The sequence below is a fragment of the Typopeltis vanoorti genome, chromosome 23, assembly GCF_054136105.1.
Source record: "Typopeltis vanoorti isolate ZY-2024b chromosome 23, IOZ_Tvanoo_1.0, whole genome shotgun sequence".
Classification (NCBI taxonomy): Eukaryota; Metazoa; Arthropoda; class Arachnida; order Uropygi; family Thelyphonidae; genus Typopeltis; species Typopeltis vanoorti.
Genome location: NC_143571.1, coordinates 61,329,563 through 61,350,642, shown reverse-complemented (window position 1 = coordinate 61,350,642; position 21,080 = coordinate 61,329,563). Strand labels below are relative to the sequence as shown.

The following is a 21,080-nucleotide window of genomic DNA, read 5'->3' as shown; positions in this document are numbered from 1 at the left end:
CCTGTCATCATAAATAGGTAAAGAGTCCTTACAGAAAAGTCAACAGTTGTAATTAATGGTGAAGGTGAGCAAGATGTTATTATATTTGATATCATTATGTCAAATTGTATGTTATTATATTTGATATCTTTAATGACAAAATTTTTATGTAAATTTTGCTATTAAAGGTTGTTAACCTGTATCATATTTAGTACTGTGGATGAGGTAATGGCTACATAATTTGGGAGCCCTGCTCTACAGACTATGGAACTTTTTCAAGCTACTTCAGCCTTCAAGTAAACATGATGGTAACCTCATACTGGGTTTGAATCTATGGCCTGCACACTGGAACAAGGAGACGCTATCCATTCAACTCATCATGAATGGTTAGCATCTGCTAGCTTCTGAATACTTTTGAGAGTAAAGTGTATATGGAAGATATTTCCAGATTATGGATATGTTTTTGTTGGAAGAATATGAGGATGCATGGCTAGTTGAACCAAACATAGCAGTAAACTTCATGGAAATCTCATGTGATTAATAGAAGAGAAAGAGAGTGAAGAGAGAGATATATACGGAGAGGTGAGGCACGTGCATAAACTTTTCTCTGAATATGGAGAGAATAGTACATACTTTTTTTGTCCTCTTATCTGACAAAAAAACAGCCTTTTGTGATAGTAGTTTCCATAGCTCAGATGGCAACAATAATAACCTTCATTCGGAAAGTCTTAAGTTCAAATCCCATCTAGGAAATGAAGATACAAAGACATTTTATAAGGAGTTTTCAACTGGGAATGAGTTAGCCAGTCTCTTAGTGAGGTGGCAGAGCTTTCCTTCTGGAAACTCAGTTTTTTCATCATATAAAGCAGAAAAACTGACCAGAAAAATACATTAAATTAATATATATAGTCTTTCTTTGTCCATTATTTTCAGACAACCAAAACCAACTCAATCCAGCTTTCATGAAGAGGTTATTTAATGTACAAATATTAAATTACAGTAATATTATATTACATTATTGTTAATATAAAATAATATTTCATTGCAGAATCACCTTCAGAGATTGGACACTTCATTTTTGAGCTCCTTTATGTTACATACCTTTATGTTTAGACCTGATAGCATTGTAATGGCTCTGTATATCTTCTTGTCTGGGAACATTTATGTTCTATCACCTATTGTACATGGAGAGGCTGACATCAGGAGCACTGGCTAATTTATCCCTAAAATCAGGTAATTCATTCAAAATTATTAATTCCATCATAGGCTTGTTTTTAATTATATCTGCTTTAAAAGTTGTTTTAATTTTTCTAGTCAGTACTAGGACCTATATTGTTTAACTTTTATATCCATGACATTGCCAGTGGATAACAAGGGGATATTCAGTTGTTTGCAGATGATGCGAAGCTGGGAAGGATTATTAGTAATAGTGAAGATGTGGTAGCCCTGCAAGAAGATTTGAATAAGCTAGATAGATGGGCAAATGAATGGGGGTGTCAGTTTAATGCAGCAAAGTGTAAGGTCTTGAGGTTTGGGAAACATCGATGGGATGCTGCATACTCTATGGGAGGAGTTCTACTGAAGGAAGTAGGGGAGACAAGAGATCTGGGGTTGATGATTGAGTGAAACCTGAAATTTAGGGGACATATTGCAAAGGTGGTGAAGGTAATGCAGAGGATTGCTGCAATTATGAGTACACTGACCTGCAGAGATAAAAGGGTTATCATTCCAAAACTCTCTGGCAATATCAGTAATTCTGCAGCCTTCTTCAGCTTTCCAATAATTCTTCCTCGTGTGAAATCATCTAGATCGGCGCTTCCCAAACTGTAAGTTTTGTTGAGGGGGGGGGGGCTGTGAAATAAAACAAATTTAAAATGTTTAAGACTAAGTAGTTCTTTTTTTAATCTTAAAAGAAACGTATTTAGTTTATATTATTTCTTTTTTGTCATTTTTTATATTTTAATGGAAAAAAATCACACATTGGTGTTGGTTCACAAATTTTGCTTCCTGCGTATTTCAGTGCTTAATGAATATTAGTAAAATATGCTTATTCATATAAGTTTCATTTCAAAGATATTGATAAGAAGCACAAAAAAAGCTTACAAATGCAAAATCTTGAAAATCTTGAATTTTTTTTTCAATGGGAGGAGCCGTGAAATATTTAAATTTTTCCAAAGGGAGCCTTTACATCCATAAGTTTGGGAAGCACTGATCTAGATGATGTCTTTGAGACATTACAAAACATCCAAGTTTGTAACTTTATTCCTTCATAAAAAGAGCTTCCTTCAAACACAATTTGCCTAGCTCAGCCTTTTTGCCTTTTATATCCTGTTGAGTGCTATCATGTGACCCCTTTACACATGATTCGAAAATTTGAATGTGTGCCTGCTTTCTACTCAAAATCATCAATTATGCCAATTGCCATAACATGATTCATCTGAATTTATGGTTATAATCTCTAGAAATAAATTTTGTCTTTATATTTTGGACACCAGCGTATTATGCCCTGTTTTTTGTTTTTTTTTCACCTATTAATCAAGTTTTGCAAGTTGTACACCTTCAGTCCTGAAAGTACTTTACACAAACTTTGTTTGCTTACATTTGGATAAAGGATTAAACCAAATATATAATTGTTAGCATAACCAAGTGGAAAAACTTCCATCAACTATCTCTAATCCAGAGAATTTTAATAAGTGTGACACCTTTTGGCAACTCGTGAATGGAAATATGACTTCTGCATTACTTCTACCTTAGTATCACCACCTCTGGGCCTGGCCCCCACTGATGAGACCTCAGTAAAGTTTTCGAAACTGGTCTGGGTAGTGACCATTCCCATAATGCATAGCATTATACATACCCATAAGGATATGTGCTTTGGGATACTTAGGCAAGATTATGGGATCCTAAGGCAAGTGATGTGAAGTTATACCACCTTTACCACAAATTGTCCCAGTCCTGAAAATACTTCAGGCACAAACTTTGTTTGCTTACATTTGGATAAAGGATTAAACCAAATATATAGTTAGCCCATTCATGTAGGGAGCATTTCTCAGACCTGCACCTATTTTGGTCACTCTCCTCTGTATCCTCTTTGCCATCTCCTCATCCCTAAGAAGCTCAGGAAACCAAGCCTGTGCCAAGATGTGACACAGGTTTGGTTGAAGAACTTGGATGTGGTTACAGCCCAAGATGGGAGGATGTGAAGGAGACTCACTAAAAAACAGCGACCCTACTTAAGTGGAATAAGCTGCAGAAGAAGAATAACTTCCTTATCTCAACTTGTTGTGTTCTTCAACATCCAAGTACCTTTGAGATGTTTTTCCCACTTTTGCAATATGTCCTCTAAATTCATCTCCTGTCCACCATTATCCCCTAGCCATATTAATTGCCTGCATTCTAGTTTTGTCAGTGAAATATATTAAATAGCATGCAATCTTTGCATTCCAAAGGGCATAACTTTACTTTGTACATTAAACTGATCACTATTATCCTTTACCCACACTGTTAGTCTATTTAAATCATCCTGCAGGATCTCCACATCACCTTTGTTTACCATTTCTCTTGCCAGTTTTGCATCATCAGAAAATAAAGCAAACAGAGATGTTGTGTGGAGGGGAAGAATCTCAGGAGAAATGTGACTGAATAATTATGGTCATGATCAGGAAAGCAAAGCCAGGTTATAAAAAAAAAAGTTGATGAAACAAGCAAAAAGAAAACCTAATTGCTAAAGGACAAAGTAAAGAGGGAGAAAAAACAACCATGGAAGAATAATTTTAGTGAAAACAACTGAATTGAGTTGCTGAAGGAGAGTGCAGAAATATTGGAATTGTTGGGGTGATCAATTTGATAGTGTGATCACTGAATAACCTAGCTATAGTCCAGCCAAAATTAAGGTTTTAGATGTAGTGGAGAGATTAAATAAATGAATATATATAAATGAGGTAGGGATATTAAATGCTTCTGGAAATGCAAATAGATTGGTACCTTGGTATGAGAATGTGAAAGGGAAAGGCCAAAAAGTGTCTGAAGGAAGCAGTATTGCTTTCCCATAGGAGGATAAATCTCATGGGAGTAAAAATGATAAGTAAAATCATAAAGTAAGAACTAAATAAAGAGAAAATATTATACAAGGAATGGTGAGAGAAGCTTAGTATTGTCCATGAGTGGTATAGAATGCAGGCTAGAAGAATGATAGCCATTGTATGGAAGTTCAAATCTATAAAACGTTGTTTGCAAAGGCAAGTCAAAGGAAATCCTAGGGAGTTAGTTTTTTTGTCATGTAGCAAGTAAAAAAAAACCTGTTCCATAGAATTCGGTTCCGAATGCCTACACGATAAAAAAAAAAAAGTGTAGGGCTACGCATGAGCATAAATCAGGATGAGCAAGTAAAAAGGGAAAAAGATCATGGGAGAATAATCTTGGTGAAGACAGGAGTGCAGGAGAGTGACTGATGTAGCAGAGATTGTGGAATCATTGAGGAATTATTTTGCTATGATATACATTCATTTGGAAATATTAAGGATCCTTGTAGTGGATAAGAAAAATAGAGACGAATGAGCTAAAGATTTTAAAGATATTGATAGAGTTTAAGCAAATTCAGCATTGGGATTAGATGGAATATTAGCACAGGTGACTGAAAGGAAGGCAAGATAGTTCTTTTGCAGAAGGGTAGAGATAGAAAAGATATATCTAAGTATAGCCATTCATATAGGTATTATTTCTGGGAAAACTCCCATGTTATTCCTCTTAAAAACTATTATTTTTATGGCTATTTTGCCTGCTTTTGTTTAGGAGTGCCCCTGTTTTAATGTCATTGGCTTTTTACTCAAGAATTCTTAGGGCATTGCAGATGTATTTTAGAGACAAATATATGTAGCATAATAGAAGAAAATTCGCATATACCTTTTCTTGGATGTTGTTGCCTGTCTTCTTTCTGCAATGTGCATACTTCTGCTGTTATGGTGTTGAAAGGGGGAGTGGGGGGGCTTAGACAGTGTGGGAGAATTAATTTGAAAAAACCCAGGTTTTTTGTATTACAGCTTTTTAGGGGAAGGGTTTATGGGAAAAGGGGGCCGGGGAGAGGGTTCCCATAAACCCTTCCTCTAAAAAACTCTTGCTATTTTCAGCCCCCTTTTTCCCACCCTACAAAAAAAGCACTCCGCCCACCCTTAAAAATAATATATATATTATACAAAAAACCCAGGTCTTTTCAAATTAATACTCCCACATTTCCCCCCCCCCACACACACACACTCCCCTTCCAACACCATAACAACAGAAGTATGCACACCATAGAAAGAAAACAGGCAACACCATCCAAGAAAAGGTATGTGCGAAGTTTCTTCTATTATGCTATATATATTTGTCTCTAAAATGCATCTGCAATGCCCTAAGAATTCTTGAGTAAAAAGCCAATGACATTAAAACAGGGACACTCCTAAACAAAAGCAGGCAAAATAGCCATAAAAATAATAGCCAGTAATTATTTCTGAAATGGTGATTAAAGTATGGATTAAGGCTATTAGGACCCATTTCTGGAAATAGGTGAATAGGGATACAATTCTTCATAGAAAACAGCATATCTTTGTCATCTTGTCTTAGTCATCTGTTTACATTTTATTGATAAAGTGACAGCTGAGGTTGAACAAGGGAAATGGATTGGACTTTTGCAAAGTCATTAAACAGAATACCCCACTGATAGCTGCACTGTTTTAGTTTGAACAGATGAAATGAAAATAGGAGAATGTACTGAAATCAGAGATAAAAGAATAGACCAATGAACTGACTGTAGAGGAAAATACACCACATGTTGACAATGAAGCGATGGTAAAATTTACTTTCCACAATGGCATGAAGATTTGTTTGTTACCATAAATGTCATTTGTAAGGATTTGTAGTAACTGTCATGGATGAACTGTACTTCATCACAGAACAAGATGTATCAATAATATCATCAGCTGGTGTTAAGCAAATTATAAAACTCCAGCTGTTTGGCATGGTTCCTAGGCTTGAGATTCATCAGAACAAGATGTATTGATGTAATCATTAGTGAACAGCAAATTTTTTAATTTGCTTAACAGCATTAAGCAAATTATAAAATTTCTTCTGTTTGGCAAGATTCCTATTCTTGAGATGCTGAACATACTGTATGTGGTATGAATAGATGCCTACTTCATGTAGCATTTTACACACTCTTGTTTGTGGAACTAGTGAGCTTGGAAATATGTCATGCACACTATTTATATGAGGACTGTGCTGTACTACAGCAATATTCAGCCATACATGTGTCATGTGAGCATGCAGTTCTGCCATGTTGCACTTTTGCTAAACACACTGACTCATAATTCTTCTTGGAAAATTTTCCAAGAACTTTTCGAACATTTTCCAAATCATGAAGTCATACCTGCATATTGTGAGATACAATAATATACATGTGAACAACAGATGTACTACATTTTAATAATTTAAGGTTAAGGGTAATGTTTTTTTGAGATACAGGTCTGCTTATTCATATTTTATACTGTTAAAAATTTCATAGCCATTTTTTTAATAGCCATAGTTTTGTGACTTCAGTATCAGATTCATGTTCTCATGAAGTTATTTACTCAAAAAAAGACCCCTATTATAAGGTCTCAAAGTTATACTCATTCGGTTTTTTTTTTTTTTTTTTTTGTTTACTCTGTATATTAATGATAAGAAGGGATACAGAATCTTCTAGGAAAAAAGACAAAAAAAGAAGGAAATGGTATGCTAAAGATAATGGAGAAATTTATTCCCATGCAAAGAGTATGCAATGTGTGTTAATGGCATGTTTGGTATAATATTGAGATTAATAGGACAGTATATCTAATTGGATGTTATTATAGGCCTAGGAATGGAGGAGAAAACAACTGTAGAAAGAATTTGTCCAAAGAACTGATCGGGCAGGTAAAAGGAGGATGATCCTCTTTTTACTTGCCTTTGCATTTCAGTGGTGATAATGCTTTTCTATTGTGTGGCTCATAAAAGGATAAGATGAAGATATTATATTATTATTATTATTATTATTATTACCACCCCAAGACCTCATGGAGTCAAAGACTCATCTGGGAGGTCCTTTTATCACACACACAGCTCATCATACCGTGTTTTAAACACATTCAAACTCTTTGCAGACACCACATTCTCAGGCAAGGCATTCCAATCATTCACAACTCTGCATGAAAAAACCAACCAAGTCACCCTCCTTGCTTGGTCTTTGTAGACCTCATGGAATTGGTTATTTCCACTTCTCTTATGCTGCCTCCACAATGCCCTCTTTCTCTGCATCGCATGCTTAATCTCTTTATTCATCCATCTCACACCCACCTTATTTAACCTTCTCACCCTTGGAATACATTTAGACATTGCATCTACTAAACAGTTTTGAAAATCCCCCAAGCTGATCTCATTTCCAGCATTGATCTCTTTTCCAGCTAACTCCTCATTCCATGCTATACCTGCAAGCTGTCTCCTGAGCTCTTCATAATCACCAGCCTTGCAGTTCCACATATACTCTTTTCTCACAGAGGTCCTCACACTGCTGGCAACCACCCAGGTAATCACTCATGGTCACCAACTAGAGGGTGATTTGACACCTCATTTATAATTACATCCTCTGATGAGATGACCAAATCCAAGACCCTCAATCCTCGTGTGCCCTCTGTTACATACTGTCTGTGGTAGTTATCCCTCAAAAACTCAAGAAACTCATTTTCTTTGCTTCCAGTTGCTATCTCATCATTCCAGTCTATATTGTCATAATTAAAATCGCCCATAATGAATCACCCTTTTCTTATTTAATTGGCTAATTTGATTGTATTTCATTATCACCACCATCCACATTACCTGGTCTATAACAACATCCCACCAAGTATTTGATTCCATTCACCTCTATCTCATGCCATACTGCCTCAAAACCACTGGTACTATTTCCCTCTTGCATCTCTACCTTATATGGACATAACTCTTTCTCTATCATCAATAGCACTCCCCCTCCCTTTTTACCCCTTTTGTCCTCACGAAACACATCGTACCCTTCCATCTCTATTCCTGTCAGGATGTCATCTTCTTCAAACCATGTCTCACTTATTCCGACAATCTTTGGGTGAACAGACGCAATTAGTGCAGCCATTTCAACTGCCTTGTTTCTTATACTTCTAGCATTTGCATACAAACACAACAGTTCATTTCAGGATCTACAGCTAGTTTCACTGATACCACTCCCTCGATGTGATCTCTCCATGCTCGACCAGGGCCATTTCCCTTTCTGCTTCTTCATTTTAAAACCCTGTTCAATTCCAACTGTTTCCTCTTGATCCCTGGTCATCCCATTCCTTTCCTGCCTACACATGCTCACCTCCTGTTGGAGCATCAACCTTTCTCATGCTGTGTACCTATGTCCACCGTGATCCTCCCTATTTCCCTGCTCCTCTTGCACACCCATTCTCTCATTTTCTATACTCATCATCATCATCATCAAATTCCTCCCATGTACCCTCAAGGGGTGTACAGGATATGATAGTACTACATGAAAAAAATTACATCATTACTAACTTCCTATCTATAATTTTCCTCCAAATCAGTCTGTTACTTGTCAAGACTCCAACATTATCAGATCTTATATTTCTATCGTCTAAGGCACTTTGTACCGTATCAATCCCATATCTTGGTCTTCCTCTGGGTCGTTTTGCTGCCAACCTGGCAGAGAACACTTGTATTGCTAATCTTTCCTCGCCCATTCTGTTTAAGTGACCATGCCACCTGAGATTAGCTCTGTTAATGCATTCTTGGATGCTGACAGTATCAAGTTCTTTCCTAATATCCTCGTTTTTAATATGATATTGCCATTGATGCCATCTGTTCACTCCTCTAATCTTTCTCAGGACTCTCATATCTGCAGTCTCTAGTCTTTGGTCAAGTGTTTTACTTCTGACCCAGCTCTCAGATTCATAAGTTAAAATTGGTTTAAACATGGTCTTGTATACAGCTAATTTAGTGTTTTGGCTAATTTCTCTCTTATTCCATATAAATTTGTTCAGTTGACTTCCCACTATACAAGCTTTGCTGAATCTGTTGTCTATTTCTATATTGAATTTACCATCTTCACTAAAAATCGTGCCTAAGGTACCTGAAATGTTTCACTTGTTCCACAGGTTCTCCATTCACAAGACAGTTGATATTTTCAATGATTCTGCCTATTTTCATTGTCTTTGTCTTTTTATTGCTGACCTTCATACCATATTTATTACAACAGCTATTCAATTTAGTCAGAGAATCTTGCAGACTTTTAGCGGATTTATTTAGAAGTATAACATCATCTGCATAAAGCATATGATGTTTTACTTCATATGCTTTATGCATATGAAGTAAAACATTAACTGACATTAACATCTCCAATTTTGATATCATTTTTAATACCACTTTCCTTCGTAATGTGATCCATATAGATAACGAATAACAGAGGGGATAATGTACATCCTTGTCTCACACCAGATTTAACATTAAACCATCTTTCTGTACTTCCTTCAATTCTAACTGCTGACTTACAACTCAAATAAAGACTAAGTATTGCTTGATATAATGCCCCATTGACACCATATAACTGTAGCATATTGAATAGCTTCTCTCTTGGCACCTTGTCATATGCCTTTTCCAGATCGACAAAACTTAAATACAGATCTCTGTTATATTCCCATGTTTTCTCGACTATCTGTCGTAAGGGAAGATCTGATCCTGACAGCCTCTATTTGGCCTGAATCCAGCTTGTTCTTCACCCAGCTTTTCTTCAACACAATTCTTCTCAATCGTTTCTCAAGTATACTTGCATAGATCTTGCCAGGAACACTCAGTAGCGAAATACCTCTGTAATTCTCACATTGTTATATTTCCCTTTTTATATATGGGTACTATGAGAGCTCTACTCCAATCATCGGGAATTTGTCCCTCTCTTCAGGCTTTCTGAACTATGCAGTGCAGCCACTGTAAGACTCTTATACCACCATACTTCAGCATTTCTGGTCGAATATCGTCTGCTCCTGCTACCTTTCCACATTTCAAGCCTTTGATGGCTTTTTCTACTTAGAGTATGGATATATGTATTCCTGACTGCATGTCTGGTTAGTGTTTTTTACCACTGTGCTGTCATCACTGCTTGTTTCATTTAGCAGTTTTTCAAAGTAATTACTCCATACTTCAAGGATATCTTTTTCTCCCGTTTTCATGTGACCTTTATCATCTCTAACTCCTTTTACAGCACTCTTTCCTCCATTCCTAAGCTTCTTCAACAACCTCCAGAATATTTTGCCACTTTCTTGATATTTATTTTCTATATTCTTGCTAAAGTCCTCCCATGACTTTTGTTTAGCTAGTTTTACACAGTGTTTAGCATTCTTGCATTTGTCTCGGTATTCTCTAAGAGCACAAGCTGACTTATTTGCCAGGAACTTTTGATATGCTTTCTTCTTTTCCTTTGTGCCTCTTTAACTTCCTGTGTCCACCATTGAGTTCTGATTTTTTTATCCTTGCAGACAACCTCACCACATGCCTCTCTGGCAGAATCAATGAATGTTTTCTTCAGAGTTTGCCACTGAATCTCCAAGGTTTAATTCCTGTTCTCAAACTCTTTCATTTTTTCTTCAATAATCTTTGTGTATTTTAGTCTAATTTTCTATACTCATATCACTCAATTCCCCATTCATAACACCTCTTCAGTCTCTCCTGTCTTACTCTCCTGCTCTTCCACATCACTTCCCACTCGATCTGATTCATTCTCTCTATTTACTTCTCTACCTTCTAGCAGCAGTCTCTCCAAGCAACTCACACCATAACCACTCAAATGCAGTCCATTGCTCCCATACAGATCACTTCATCCCTCAAACTCATTCCACACATTAACAAACTGCTCCCATCTCCTCACACATTTCAGCCAGCATATCATTTATAATCCTTGCTCTCCGCCTCATTTCACCACAGTCATACCTAGGCAACACGTTAACCACCCTTCCTGTCACACTATTCTCTTTTATCCTTCTAAGCAGCTTCCTGATATCCATTCTGACACACTCTTTGTCCTCTCTCAAATCATTCGTACCTATTAATACTATTAACTCTTTTGCTCGCTCCTGCCTCATATCCAATGCCTCAATCACTCTACTCGTTTTAGCGCCTGGAAAACATACCGTGTACATTCTATCCTTCAGCACACCTTTAATAATGGAGTTCCCATACAATGCCACTCGCTCATCTTTCATTAACTCTTTCATGCCATCATTATTTATTTTAATAGTTTTTACTTGAATTTTCTTAATTTCATTCTGCATCCATTTCATTTCTTGCCTCATTCAATCCAATTCAACTTTCGAATCTCGGAAGTTGAATTGGATATCAATACGTATTAGATATCAATATGTAGAATATGTTTCTGTAAACTGTAATGATAGTTTCCTCCCTTTTATTTTACCGATAAACATGTCCAGGAAGGTAAGTTAGTTGTTTCTTCCCATTTTGATAGTGAATTTGATTTTCTGATGTCAACCAACTTTTATTGCTTGGCAGTATAGCTTAGAAGATATAGATAACATCTTGAATTTTCTTATTGGTCAGAATAGACCAAAAATTATTAGAAAATATCTCTGAAATTAAAGTGTTCCATCAAGGCATTAGTAGGAATTGAGGAGTTACACCAGTGTATATAATAGATACACAGCAAGTTTATGAAAATTAAGGATTCTTGGTTAAGATCCACTTCTTTGTAAGTTAGATTATAATGCCTAGGTGACATTTAAACACTATGGTTATACAGTCATTACAGAATAGCTTACAGAATATTGCAGAACCTCAATGCAAAGATGGCCTTGGCGTATTGGCTTGTGTATTACAAGAATGTGCAAAGCAATTATCAGTTCCTCTGACCCTGCTGTTTAATTTCAGCTTCAGTACTGGGGAGGTTGCCAATGGAATGAAAAGAGGACAAAATGGTTCCACTTGCATAAAAGAAGTTCCAAGACAGAAGTGGTAAATTATAAGCCCACCAGCATCTAAAGAATGGTGGTTAAGGTACTGAAAAAAATTGGTGAAAGACAGAATTCAGGATTGGGTGGATAGGAATATCCACCCAATCTGCCATTACACATCACAAGAGGCCCAATCTATCCACACAATCTATCATACCTCTCCTTGAACCCATTCACAGAAAAAAGCATTCACAGCTTACTCTGGCAATCCATTCCACTCATTCATCACTCTCCAAGCAAAAAATCTAGTCCTCACACCCCTACTGACCACACCTTTATTCGACATTCAGGGATGACCCCTTGTTCTGGTCCTTCTAGTGAAGTGCTGAAACATTTCCCCAGCATCTATCCTATAAAATCTTTTAAGCAACTTAAATGTTTCTATCATATCCCCTCTTTTTCTCCTATCAACCAACTTCTGTAATCCACACACCTTCAATCTATCCTCATAGGGAACATTTCAAAGGCCACTCACCATCTTATGTGAAGAGTAGATTTTGCTTTAGTAATTTGCGTACTTTTTATAATAAAGTGACAATGTAGTCTACATAGAACTCTGTTGCATAAATTTGAGCAAATGGTGATTGATATGAATTTGGTCATTGGATTAGAGGGTGGCTGATAGACAGATATACTAGGATGACATAGAGATCCTGCAGGATCACAGACTACTAATATGTAAAGAGGTAAAGGTTTGCTAGTTTAACATGGCCAAGTGTAAGGTGATGCACTATGGGAAGAAGAGATCACAAGCTGTTTATTATTTTAATGGAAATGAACTGCAGGAAAGTGAGGCCAGGGACTGGGGGTGATTGTGGACAGAGAATTGAATTTTAGAGAGTGTATTGTGAAAGAAACCAAAGCAGCACATCAGATTACATGGTTGTTGAAGAACACTAAGAAGTAGAGATAAAGAAGTTATAATGATAAACAAATTGCAGAACATTCTTAGTCTCTGTTTCTTTAAAAATTTGCTTTATTATAAATGAATCATACTTTCAGTAAGGCTATAAGGCTTTAATAACATCACATGTGGGCTACTGTGCACAGATCTGGACATGCAGATCTGTGGGAATTACTCACTTCTTGAATCCTCTCTACCATCTGGTGGAGAGGATTCAGAGGCAAGTGACAAAGATTGTGGCAAGTCTATGGAATGCTCCCTATGAGAATAGATTGATGGTTTGTGGGCTTCAAAAATTAGCTGATAGGCAAAAAGGAGTAGACATGATAGAAGCATGTAAGTTATGAAAGGGGTTTTATAGGATTGATACTGGTGTCTTTTTTTTTTTGGTACATTGCAGGAAGGGAGAGAATGAGGGATCACCCATGGAAATTGTGAAGAGTATGGTTATCGAGGATGTTAGAACTAGATTTGTTGCTTGGAGGGTAGGTAATGAATGGGTGGAATTGGTTGGCAGAGGTGGTTGTGAGTGCTTCATCAGTGAATGGATTTAAGGAAAGATATGATATTATTGCTGAATAATGGCTAGCGTGTGAATAATAGATCTCCTGCAATGAGTCTTCTGACTTCATGGAGATACCTGTATAATAATGATTATGATAAACAAATTGCAGAACATTCTTAGTCTCTGTTTCTTTAAAAATTTGTTTTATTATAAATGAATCATACTTTCAGTAAACATATTCTTGTTATCAATAGCTCTATTCTTATAGCTATATGTTTTTTTTTTTTTTTTTTTTTTTTTTAAGCACAGTTAAACCAGTTATGTCTCTTTGGTTGTGATATTCTTCTAATAAGATGGATGGCCAACAGTTGGAATTTTCGTTAATCATTATCTTGTGTTGTATATCTGTTGTATATAGCAGTAAGTATATATATTGTTTGGAAATGCATGCTAAAACTTTCTTATAGATTATGCTTTTAATATAAAAATGTTTATATTACAAATACAAAATTAATGACGGAAAACCTCACATAAAAAGATTTTTTTTTTTACGTGAGATTTTCCGTCATTAATTTTGTATTTATATGTCTATGCACGGTGTTCCCTTACTAAGAGTTATGTTTATATTACATTTTTATATATTAATGCTGTTCATAATAGTTATTCACAGTGCAAAACACCTAGAGAGGAAAAAATAAATTAATTTTGAACTTGGCTAATATTTTGCTAGTTTTCTACCCAGCATCTTCTTAGTTTCCGTTTCTTTAAAAGTTTGTTTTATTATAAACGGGTCATACTTTCATTAAACATATTCTTGTTATCAGTAGTTCTATTCTTATAACTAAAATAGACAATCAAATAAACATTGCCATGTATTTAAAATTATATATTTTGAATTATCTCAGTAAATTATCAAATGTTTAAGAATAGCCAAATGTTTTCTGCGAGCAATATTATATTAAAGCATCATATTAATATATTAATACCTAATTTGGCCCTTAGAAATTATGGCCCCTATGAATCATGGGCCTGGGGAATCTTATTCCCTTTCCCCCTTTCTTGATGGACCTACATTGCTCTATAATAATTTCATTTTCAAGTAATAGTTTTGTGTGAAAAATCAGTGAGTTTTTTGCAATATTGTATCCAAGTTATCTTGAGGTGAATAAGAAATATATTCGACAATATCTTTAGTTGTTTTTTAACTCACTAAATCACCTTTGATGTTGTCATGACTGAATTTATTTATTTATTTATTTATTCTTATAGCTACAGGTCAGTGTCTTATAGTTACAGGTCAGTGTCCAGTGAAAGCCAATCCAAGGCCTCATCCGTCACCTTGTGGACCTGTAGGCCACCACCGGGAAATTGGCATCTTGGGCAGTCATTCACAATATGAGTAATCGTCTGAGCCATGGGAGAATAATCACAATAAGGGTGGTCTAACAGCCTCCATTTATGAAGTAGGTAGACACATCTGCCCTGGTTAGTTCTGATCCTGTTGATTGATGACCAAATCTTCCTAGGAAGAGCAAAACCAGGCTGCAGAGCATAGGGATCTTCTACCAGGTAGCCATTTGTTGGGAGATTGTTGGACCAACATTCTCTCCACATGTCAGGGCAGCTGAAGAGAGTTTGTCCATGGACCAGAAAGGCTTTCTAGATTTCAGGCAAAGACTAGGTGGATTTATGAGAGTCTGGTGCAGGGGCAGGAGTGGATTGTTCATTGCCTTATTAAATTCTTTAATCGAGGCTTGTCTTCTCCTTATGTTTGGTGGAGCAATGTTAGATAGGACAGGTGGCCAGGAGAGAGGGGTGCTTCTCACTGTCCCACTAATTGTGCACATGGTAGAGTTTAGCTGGGTGTCTATAATGTTAGTGTGTGTGTGTGCACTTCTTTCCCAGACAGGGGCACAATATTTTGCTGCAGAGAATGTGAGGGCTAGTGCAGACGACCTTAGGACTTCTGCACCACAACCCCAGATTGTTCCAGCAAGCCTTGAAATGATATTGTTTCTCATTTTAATTTTGTTGGACAGGTTGTTGATGTGCCTTTTATAGGTTAGGCTTCAGTCCAGGCTCACTCCAAGGTATTTCGGGTGAGGCTCGTGTTCTACCATTTATCCACAAAAAAGAAAGGTTGAGGTGTCGATTCTCCTCTGCATTTCAGGTGAAATACTGTGGACACAGTTTTTGTTGGATTTGGCTTCAAGTACCACTGCTTGAAGTACTCTTCCAGGATGTTCAGCTCTGTGTTCAAGGTTGATTCCAGGTTGGCAAAGGAGGTAGATTGATGTAGGATTGCTAGGTCATCAGCATACATATACTTGCACGAGCTGGTATGTGGTAAGTTGTAGGGAGTAAAGGGGATAACACAGAGCCCTGTGGGAGACCATTGTGAAGGAATCTGGGCCTGCTCTTTTTTCTGCCAATATGGACCCGGATCTTTCTGTTGGAGAGAATGGATTTAAAAAGCTGGAAAGTTTTTTTGCACCTTATAATATTTCCTAGCTTTAGGAGGAAATATTATAAGGTGCCCCTGATCCAGACTTGTCATAAACTGATGTTAGGTCAATGAAAGCGGCTCTAGATTTAAGTTTCTTCTGGAAGCCTGCTTCAATCTGTGTTGTCAGGGCCAGGACCTGGTCACAGCAACTTCTTCCTGGCCTGAAGCTGGCTTGTTCAATCGGGGAGTGCTCTTTCGATGAGTGGTCAAATTCTTTTAAGGAGAATTCTTTCAAAGAGCTTAAAGGTGAAGCAAAGCAAGGAGATAGGTTGTAGATTTTTGACTTCATTTGGATCTTTACCTGTTTGGGCACGACAATTATTTTGGCTTCCCACCACAGATTTGGTAGTTTTTCAGTCATTATAATTTTTGAGAAAAGGGTGGCCAGCCATATTTGGCCTCGCTGACCGAGATGTTTTAGAAACTCAGGGAGGATACCATCCACTTGTGCAGCCTTGCCATTCTTGGTAAGTTTTAAGGCTACTTGTACCTCTTCCCAAGATGCTGGGTATACAAGTTCAGGAAGCTCGGGGCCCATCTTCAGGATTCTAATGGAAGATTGCACAGTAATTTTCCTGATAGGGTTGGGGCGTATCTTGAAGGTTTTCAATAAATGATTTGCCATTTGATCTGGAGTTATCTCTGTTTTTTTTTGTGTTGTTGGTTCTGCCCCGCCTAATTTTCTCAGAAGTGACCAGCTTTTCCAGTTCGATGTGGTGAAATCAGGTTCATGGATGGTTGAGATCCATCTTTCCTTTCTGTTTTTTCCAGCATTGCTATGAACTCCTTAGCAACAGTCAGGTCTTCAGTCTCTTTATATTTGGCTAAATGTCCCTCAGTTTCTCTACTCCAGCATGGGATGTATTGTTTTCTGTAGCCTCTAGGAATAGAGGTTTTGGCTGCAGTTTTGATTAGAATCTTGGATAGCAATTAGGGGGTAGGTGGAATTGCTGTAAGGGTTTGCTCGATTTGTTTCTGAAATGCATTCCAGTTGGATCTGCAAAGGTTCCATCTAGCGATTTGTGTTCCACCGATGACTGGGATTGATGTGCCTGTCTATTAGTGTAGGAAAATGCTGACTATTAGGGGAATCTGTTGAGGATGGTTCTGGCTGTTGGCAAAGGGTGGTCTTCAGAGTTCCTTAGAGACTATGCACAGATCTGGAGTGTAGGTTCTGTTCCATCTGGCTGAGTGGAGAGTGCCTTCCTGCTTGGCATTGTAAATCAAATAGGTTATATGCATCCATCCAGTTAACTAGATTATTACCATCCTGGTTGTCAGAGGAATAGCCCCACATGGTGTGATGACAGTTGAAGCCATCAACATAGATAGCAGGGTGAGGTGGTGGCCAGTCCATCTGATCAGGCCAGGATTGCAATGGTGGTTTGTAGACATTGCAGATGATGGTATTTTGAACTTTAATATCTATGGAGTATTCTGCATCAGGTAAACTTTGGGTTATGTCCTTGAGGCCAGGCTGGATGTAGGTTCCCAGGCCATGCTTGGGATGGCAGTTATAAGACATGAGAGTTAGGCCTGGGATCTTTAGTCTGTTGAGGGCTCTGTCAGGCATATGGGTTCCCTGGAGAGCCAAGATGTCAATTGCTTTGTCTTTGGCTATTTTGCCGATGACTTCGGCTTTGGATTTAGATAGGCCTTCTATGTTTAAGGAACATATCCTGAGAGAGTGTTGTTTAGGGGACTGTAACTTATGTTTTGAAACTTGCCCTCCACCCAAACAAGCAATGCGATCCTTGTTAGTCCGGGTGACAATCAAGCCAGCATGGAGCTTTTTAAGTTCATTCACCAAGGAAGGAGTGATGACAAGAGGCCATCCCTGGAAGTTATGAAAGGAAACTGTGAGCAAGAGGGTGAGGAGTCGTTTCTTTGCATGGAGGGTGGTTGAACCGTGGAATGCATTGCCTGATGGAGTGGTGAGAGCAAGAACGGTCAATGAGTTTAAGGGGTGGTATGATAGACTTTGCGTTTCTTAGGGGGGGGGACCTCCCCTCAATGAGTCTTGACAGACTTTATGTTCTTAGGAAGGACCTCCCACGATGAGTCTTTTGACTCCATGGAGGCCTGAATAATAATAATAATAATAGTTGCTGTAAGTGGTCGTCCAGAAGGCTTTGGACACCTTGTTTGAGACATTAGCTTCATGTTACCTGTGATTCATCTCTGGGACTTCTTTTTTCTGAAGCACCAGCAATGTACCACAAGGTAACACTACTGGCAGAGGGGGATGGGGGGCACATGAGGGCTGTCTCAATTCTTCCCCCCCCCCCCCCCCCAAAAAAATAATATTCAATGATATTTAGGCTGTGATCAATTTGTTGGCAGCCACTGCTGTAGACAGTGTATTAGTTTTATTTGAAACATAAATTTTGTTTTGATTTAAATTATTTTGCTTAATTTTACACTAAAAATGATTCAGTTTAAACCAAAATTGAGATAATAGATTTTCATGCAACATAAATAGAAAACTCTCTCCAGCTGAAATGGAGTTATTTTGTATCAATCAGCTTTCTTGAAAAACAGAAGCACTATCAAATACATCCTCTAACTTAGAAGGCTATGCTAAAGAAGCAAGAGATAAAAGCCTTCCTTTAATCTTCAGTGATTTTTCAATTGACAAAGTATGTTCAAAATTATCTGTTATTAGCCATATTAACTATTTAAAATAATTAAAGCCATAACAAGTTCAGTGCCCGTGCTTTCTTCACAGACCAAATAATGGGCATAAAGGAAAAGGAGGATCAAGAAAACAGTTTTTCAAATATATAAGTTGCTTTTTTTTTTTGAAGATGAGAGTGATGAACCATCTGACATTTACAAGATGGCACATTACAGAGCAACTCAGCTCACCTTCATTTAGTAGACTCTATTTCCACGAGTAGTTATTTTTTGCATATTGCAGAATATACATTGGTTTCCATAAATTAAGAAACGAAGAGTACATTTGCAATAATTCAGGGGGAAAAGAAAAAACGGAGTCTGGATATCATATACCAGGGGTGTTCAACCTGTCGATTGCGATCGACTGGTTGATCGCAATCGACAGCTGGTATTCCTCCTTACTTACAAATTTAATTAAAACTGAAAATATAATATTTTATTTATCATTATTTTGTATTATTTTTAATTCACTTTAAGTGTATTGTTATTGTTTATTTATTTTTTGTTAAAATTGTCAAATCAGTAATTTTCTTATAATTCCGGGTAAATGAATTAATTTGGATCAGTGGAAGTCAAACAGCGAGCCGAGTGAATACGATTATAAGCAAAGTGTAAAAACTCAATTGTAGCTTAAATTATCCAATGCACATTACATTGATTTTTTACTTAGGTTGTCCCATGTGAATATTGTAAAAAAATAAACTTTGTTTGTCTCGATATAGTTTGTGTTAGATGTTTTTGTAAATAACTCTTTTGAAGCTAACTGTATATACTGCTTATGTTAGAGTGTTAAAAACAAAGGCAATGTTTTTGTCGCCGAAGCTGTAGCAGCATTAGAAAGATGGTTATTGAAACTTTTAAATATGTATGAGAAAGGCTTGCAGGCTGTAAGTGTAAACATCTCCGAAGTCAGTCAGAAAGAGTTCAAACAACTTTCCGATTGCCGGCAACTTACAATCAAAAGAAAGTGGAGGAGAACAAAAGGCATGCCGAGCTTGAAACTTAAGATGAAAGACTCATACCGATTCTTTGGGGGTTGCCAAATTTCATGCGAGGTCTCAGAGGAGGCCTAATAAAAAGGGACGGAAGCAAGCAGAAGGGGTCCCTGTTCCAGAATTGCTGTCAGAGGGGAGGCCACCCAGTCCAGAGTCACCATCAGAGAGATGGCCCAGATCCACGTTGCTTGAGAGAGGAGTTTCCTGCTTCCAGAAAGGAGCTTCTCGGTTCGAGATGTTGCTAGCGAGAGACTACTTCTAGACCGCAGACAAGGTTTCAAATTGCCGAAAGGAAGAATTCCAATTGCCGGAAAAAAGTTTCCAGGCCAGGTTAATGTTAGACATTCACCAGTGTGTTGCGTTTTCATTACAGTTTGATGAATCAAACGACTTTACTGATATTGCTCATTTAATGATATTTATTCGCATGGTATTTCAAGATTATTCAAGTAAAGAAGAACTTTTGAAAATTATACCATTATTGGGAAGGACTAGGGGAGAAGATATTTTTTCAGCATTTGATGAATTTGTGAAACAACACAAACTTCTGCTTTTTAAACTTTGTCTATTACTACTGATGGTGCTCCTGCAATGATAGGTAATAAATCAGGCTTTATTTCATTATGTAAAAACGATGACAAATATCCAGATTTTTTAATGTACCACTGTATTATTCACCAAGTACTGTGTAGTAAAAGATTAAACACAAAAGATATTTTGGATATTACATTTAAAATTGTAAATTCTGTTAGAGGAAAAGCCTTGCAACGGCAGTTATTTAAATTACAGGCAGATGATGATAGGGAACGTCTGTTGTACAATAATGTTCGCTGTCTCAGCAGAAGTCAGTTTTTAGAAAGATTTCTTGTATTAACTAATGATAAAAAATTTTAATGACCGCAAATTTAGACATCTCCCATATTTATTAAAATTATTTGAACAAAATCAAGAAATGCTTCGTTATAATTTAAAAGAATTTATTCATGAAATAGAATTAGTTGAGGAAGAAATAAATTCAAGATTTAAAGATTTTAATAAAACTGAAATGATTGTATCTTTTATCAATAATTCATTTCAAGAAAACTTGAACATCACAGAAATTTCAAATAAAATTAGTGGGCTGTTTGATATAAACCAAGCTGAAATATAACTTGAGATAATAAACATTCAGAATAGTTTACATTTAAAATCAATAAACAATGAAGTCATTTGGAAGTATGCACACGAAAAATTCTGTCGTGTTTCGGATCAACATACTTGTCAGAATCTGCTTTTTCAAATATGACCGTCATAAAGAATCAATTAAGAAATCAAATTATAAATGATCATTTGGATGATTGTCTGCGATTGGCCACTTCTTCATATCAACTTGACTATGAAAATATTGCGAGGTCCAAACAATGCCAAATTTCACATTAACTTTTTTTTTTTTTTAATCAACCTGCATTTCCTGTAACTTGTGAGTTTGTAATCAATCTGT

The 21,080-nt window shown here is 36.9% G+C and overlaps 1 protein-coding gene across 2 annotated transcripts in view; it reads left to right on the top strand.

Annotated features, from left to right (window-relative positions):
* Nucleotides 1-21,080, top strand: part of LOC150093900 (interference hedgehog-like) — a 247,420-nt gene that overhangs the window by 55,714 nt on the left and 170,626 nt on the right. Inside the window, exons 2-3 of one of the 2 annotated variants that reach the window (XM_090412904.1) lie at nt 1,028-1,212; nt 13,730-13,840. In XM_090412904.1, coding sequence (XP_090269030.1) covers nt 13,774-13,840 — 67 coding nt within the window. In that variant the 5' untranslated portion in view covers nt 1,028-1,212; nt 13,730-13,773. Of the gene's footprint in view, nt 1-1,027; nt 1,213-13,724; nt 13,841-21,080 lie in introns of both variants that reach the window. The other variant, XM_090412903.1, reaches the window with a different exon arrangement.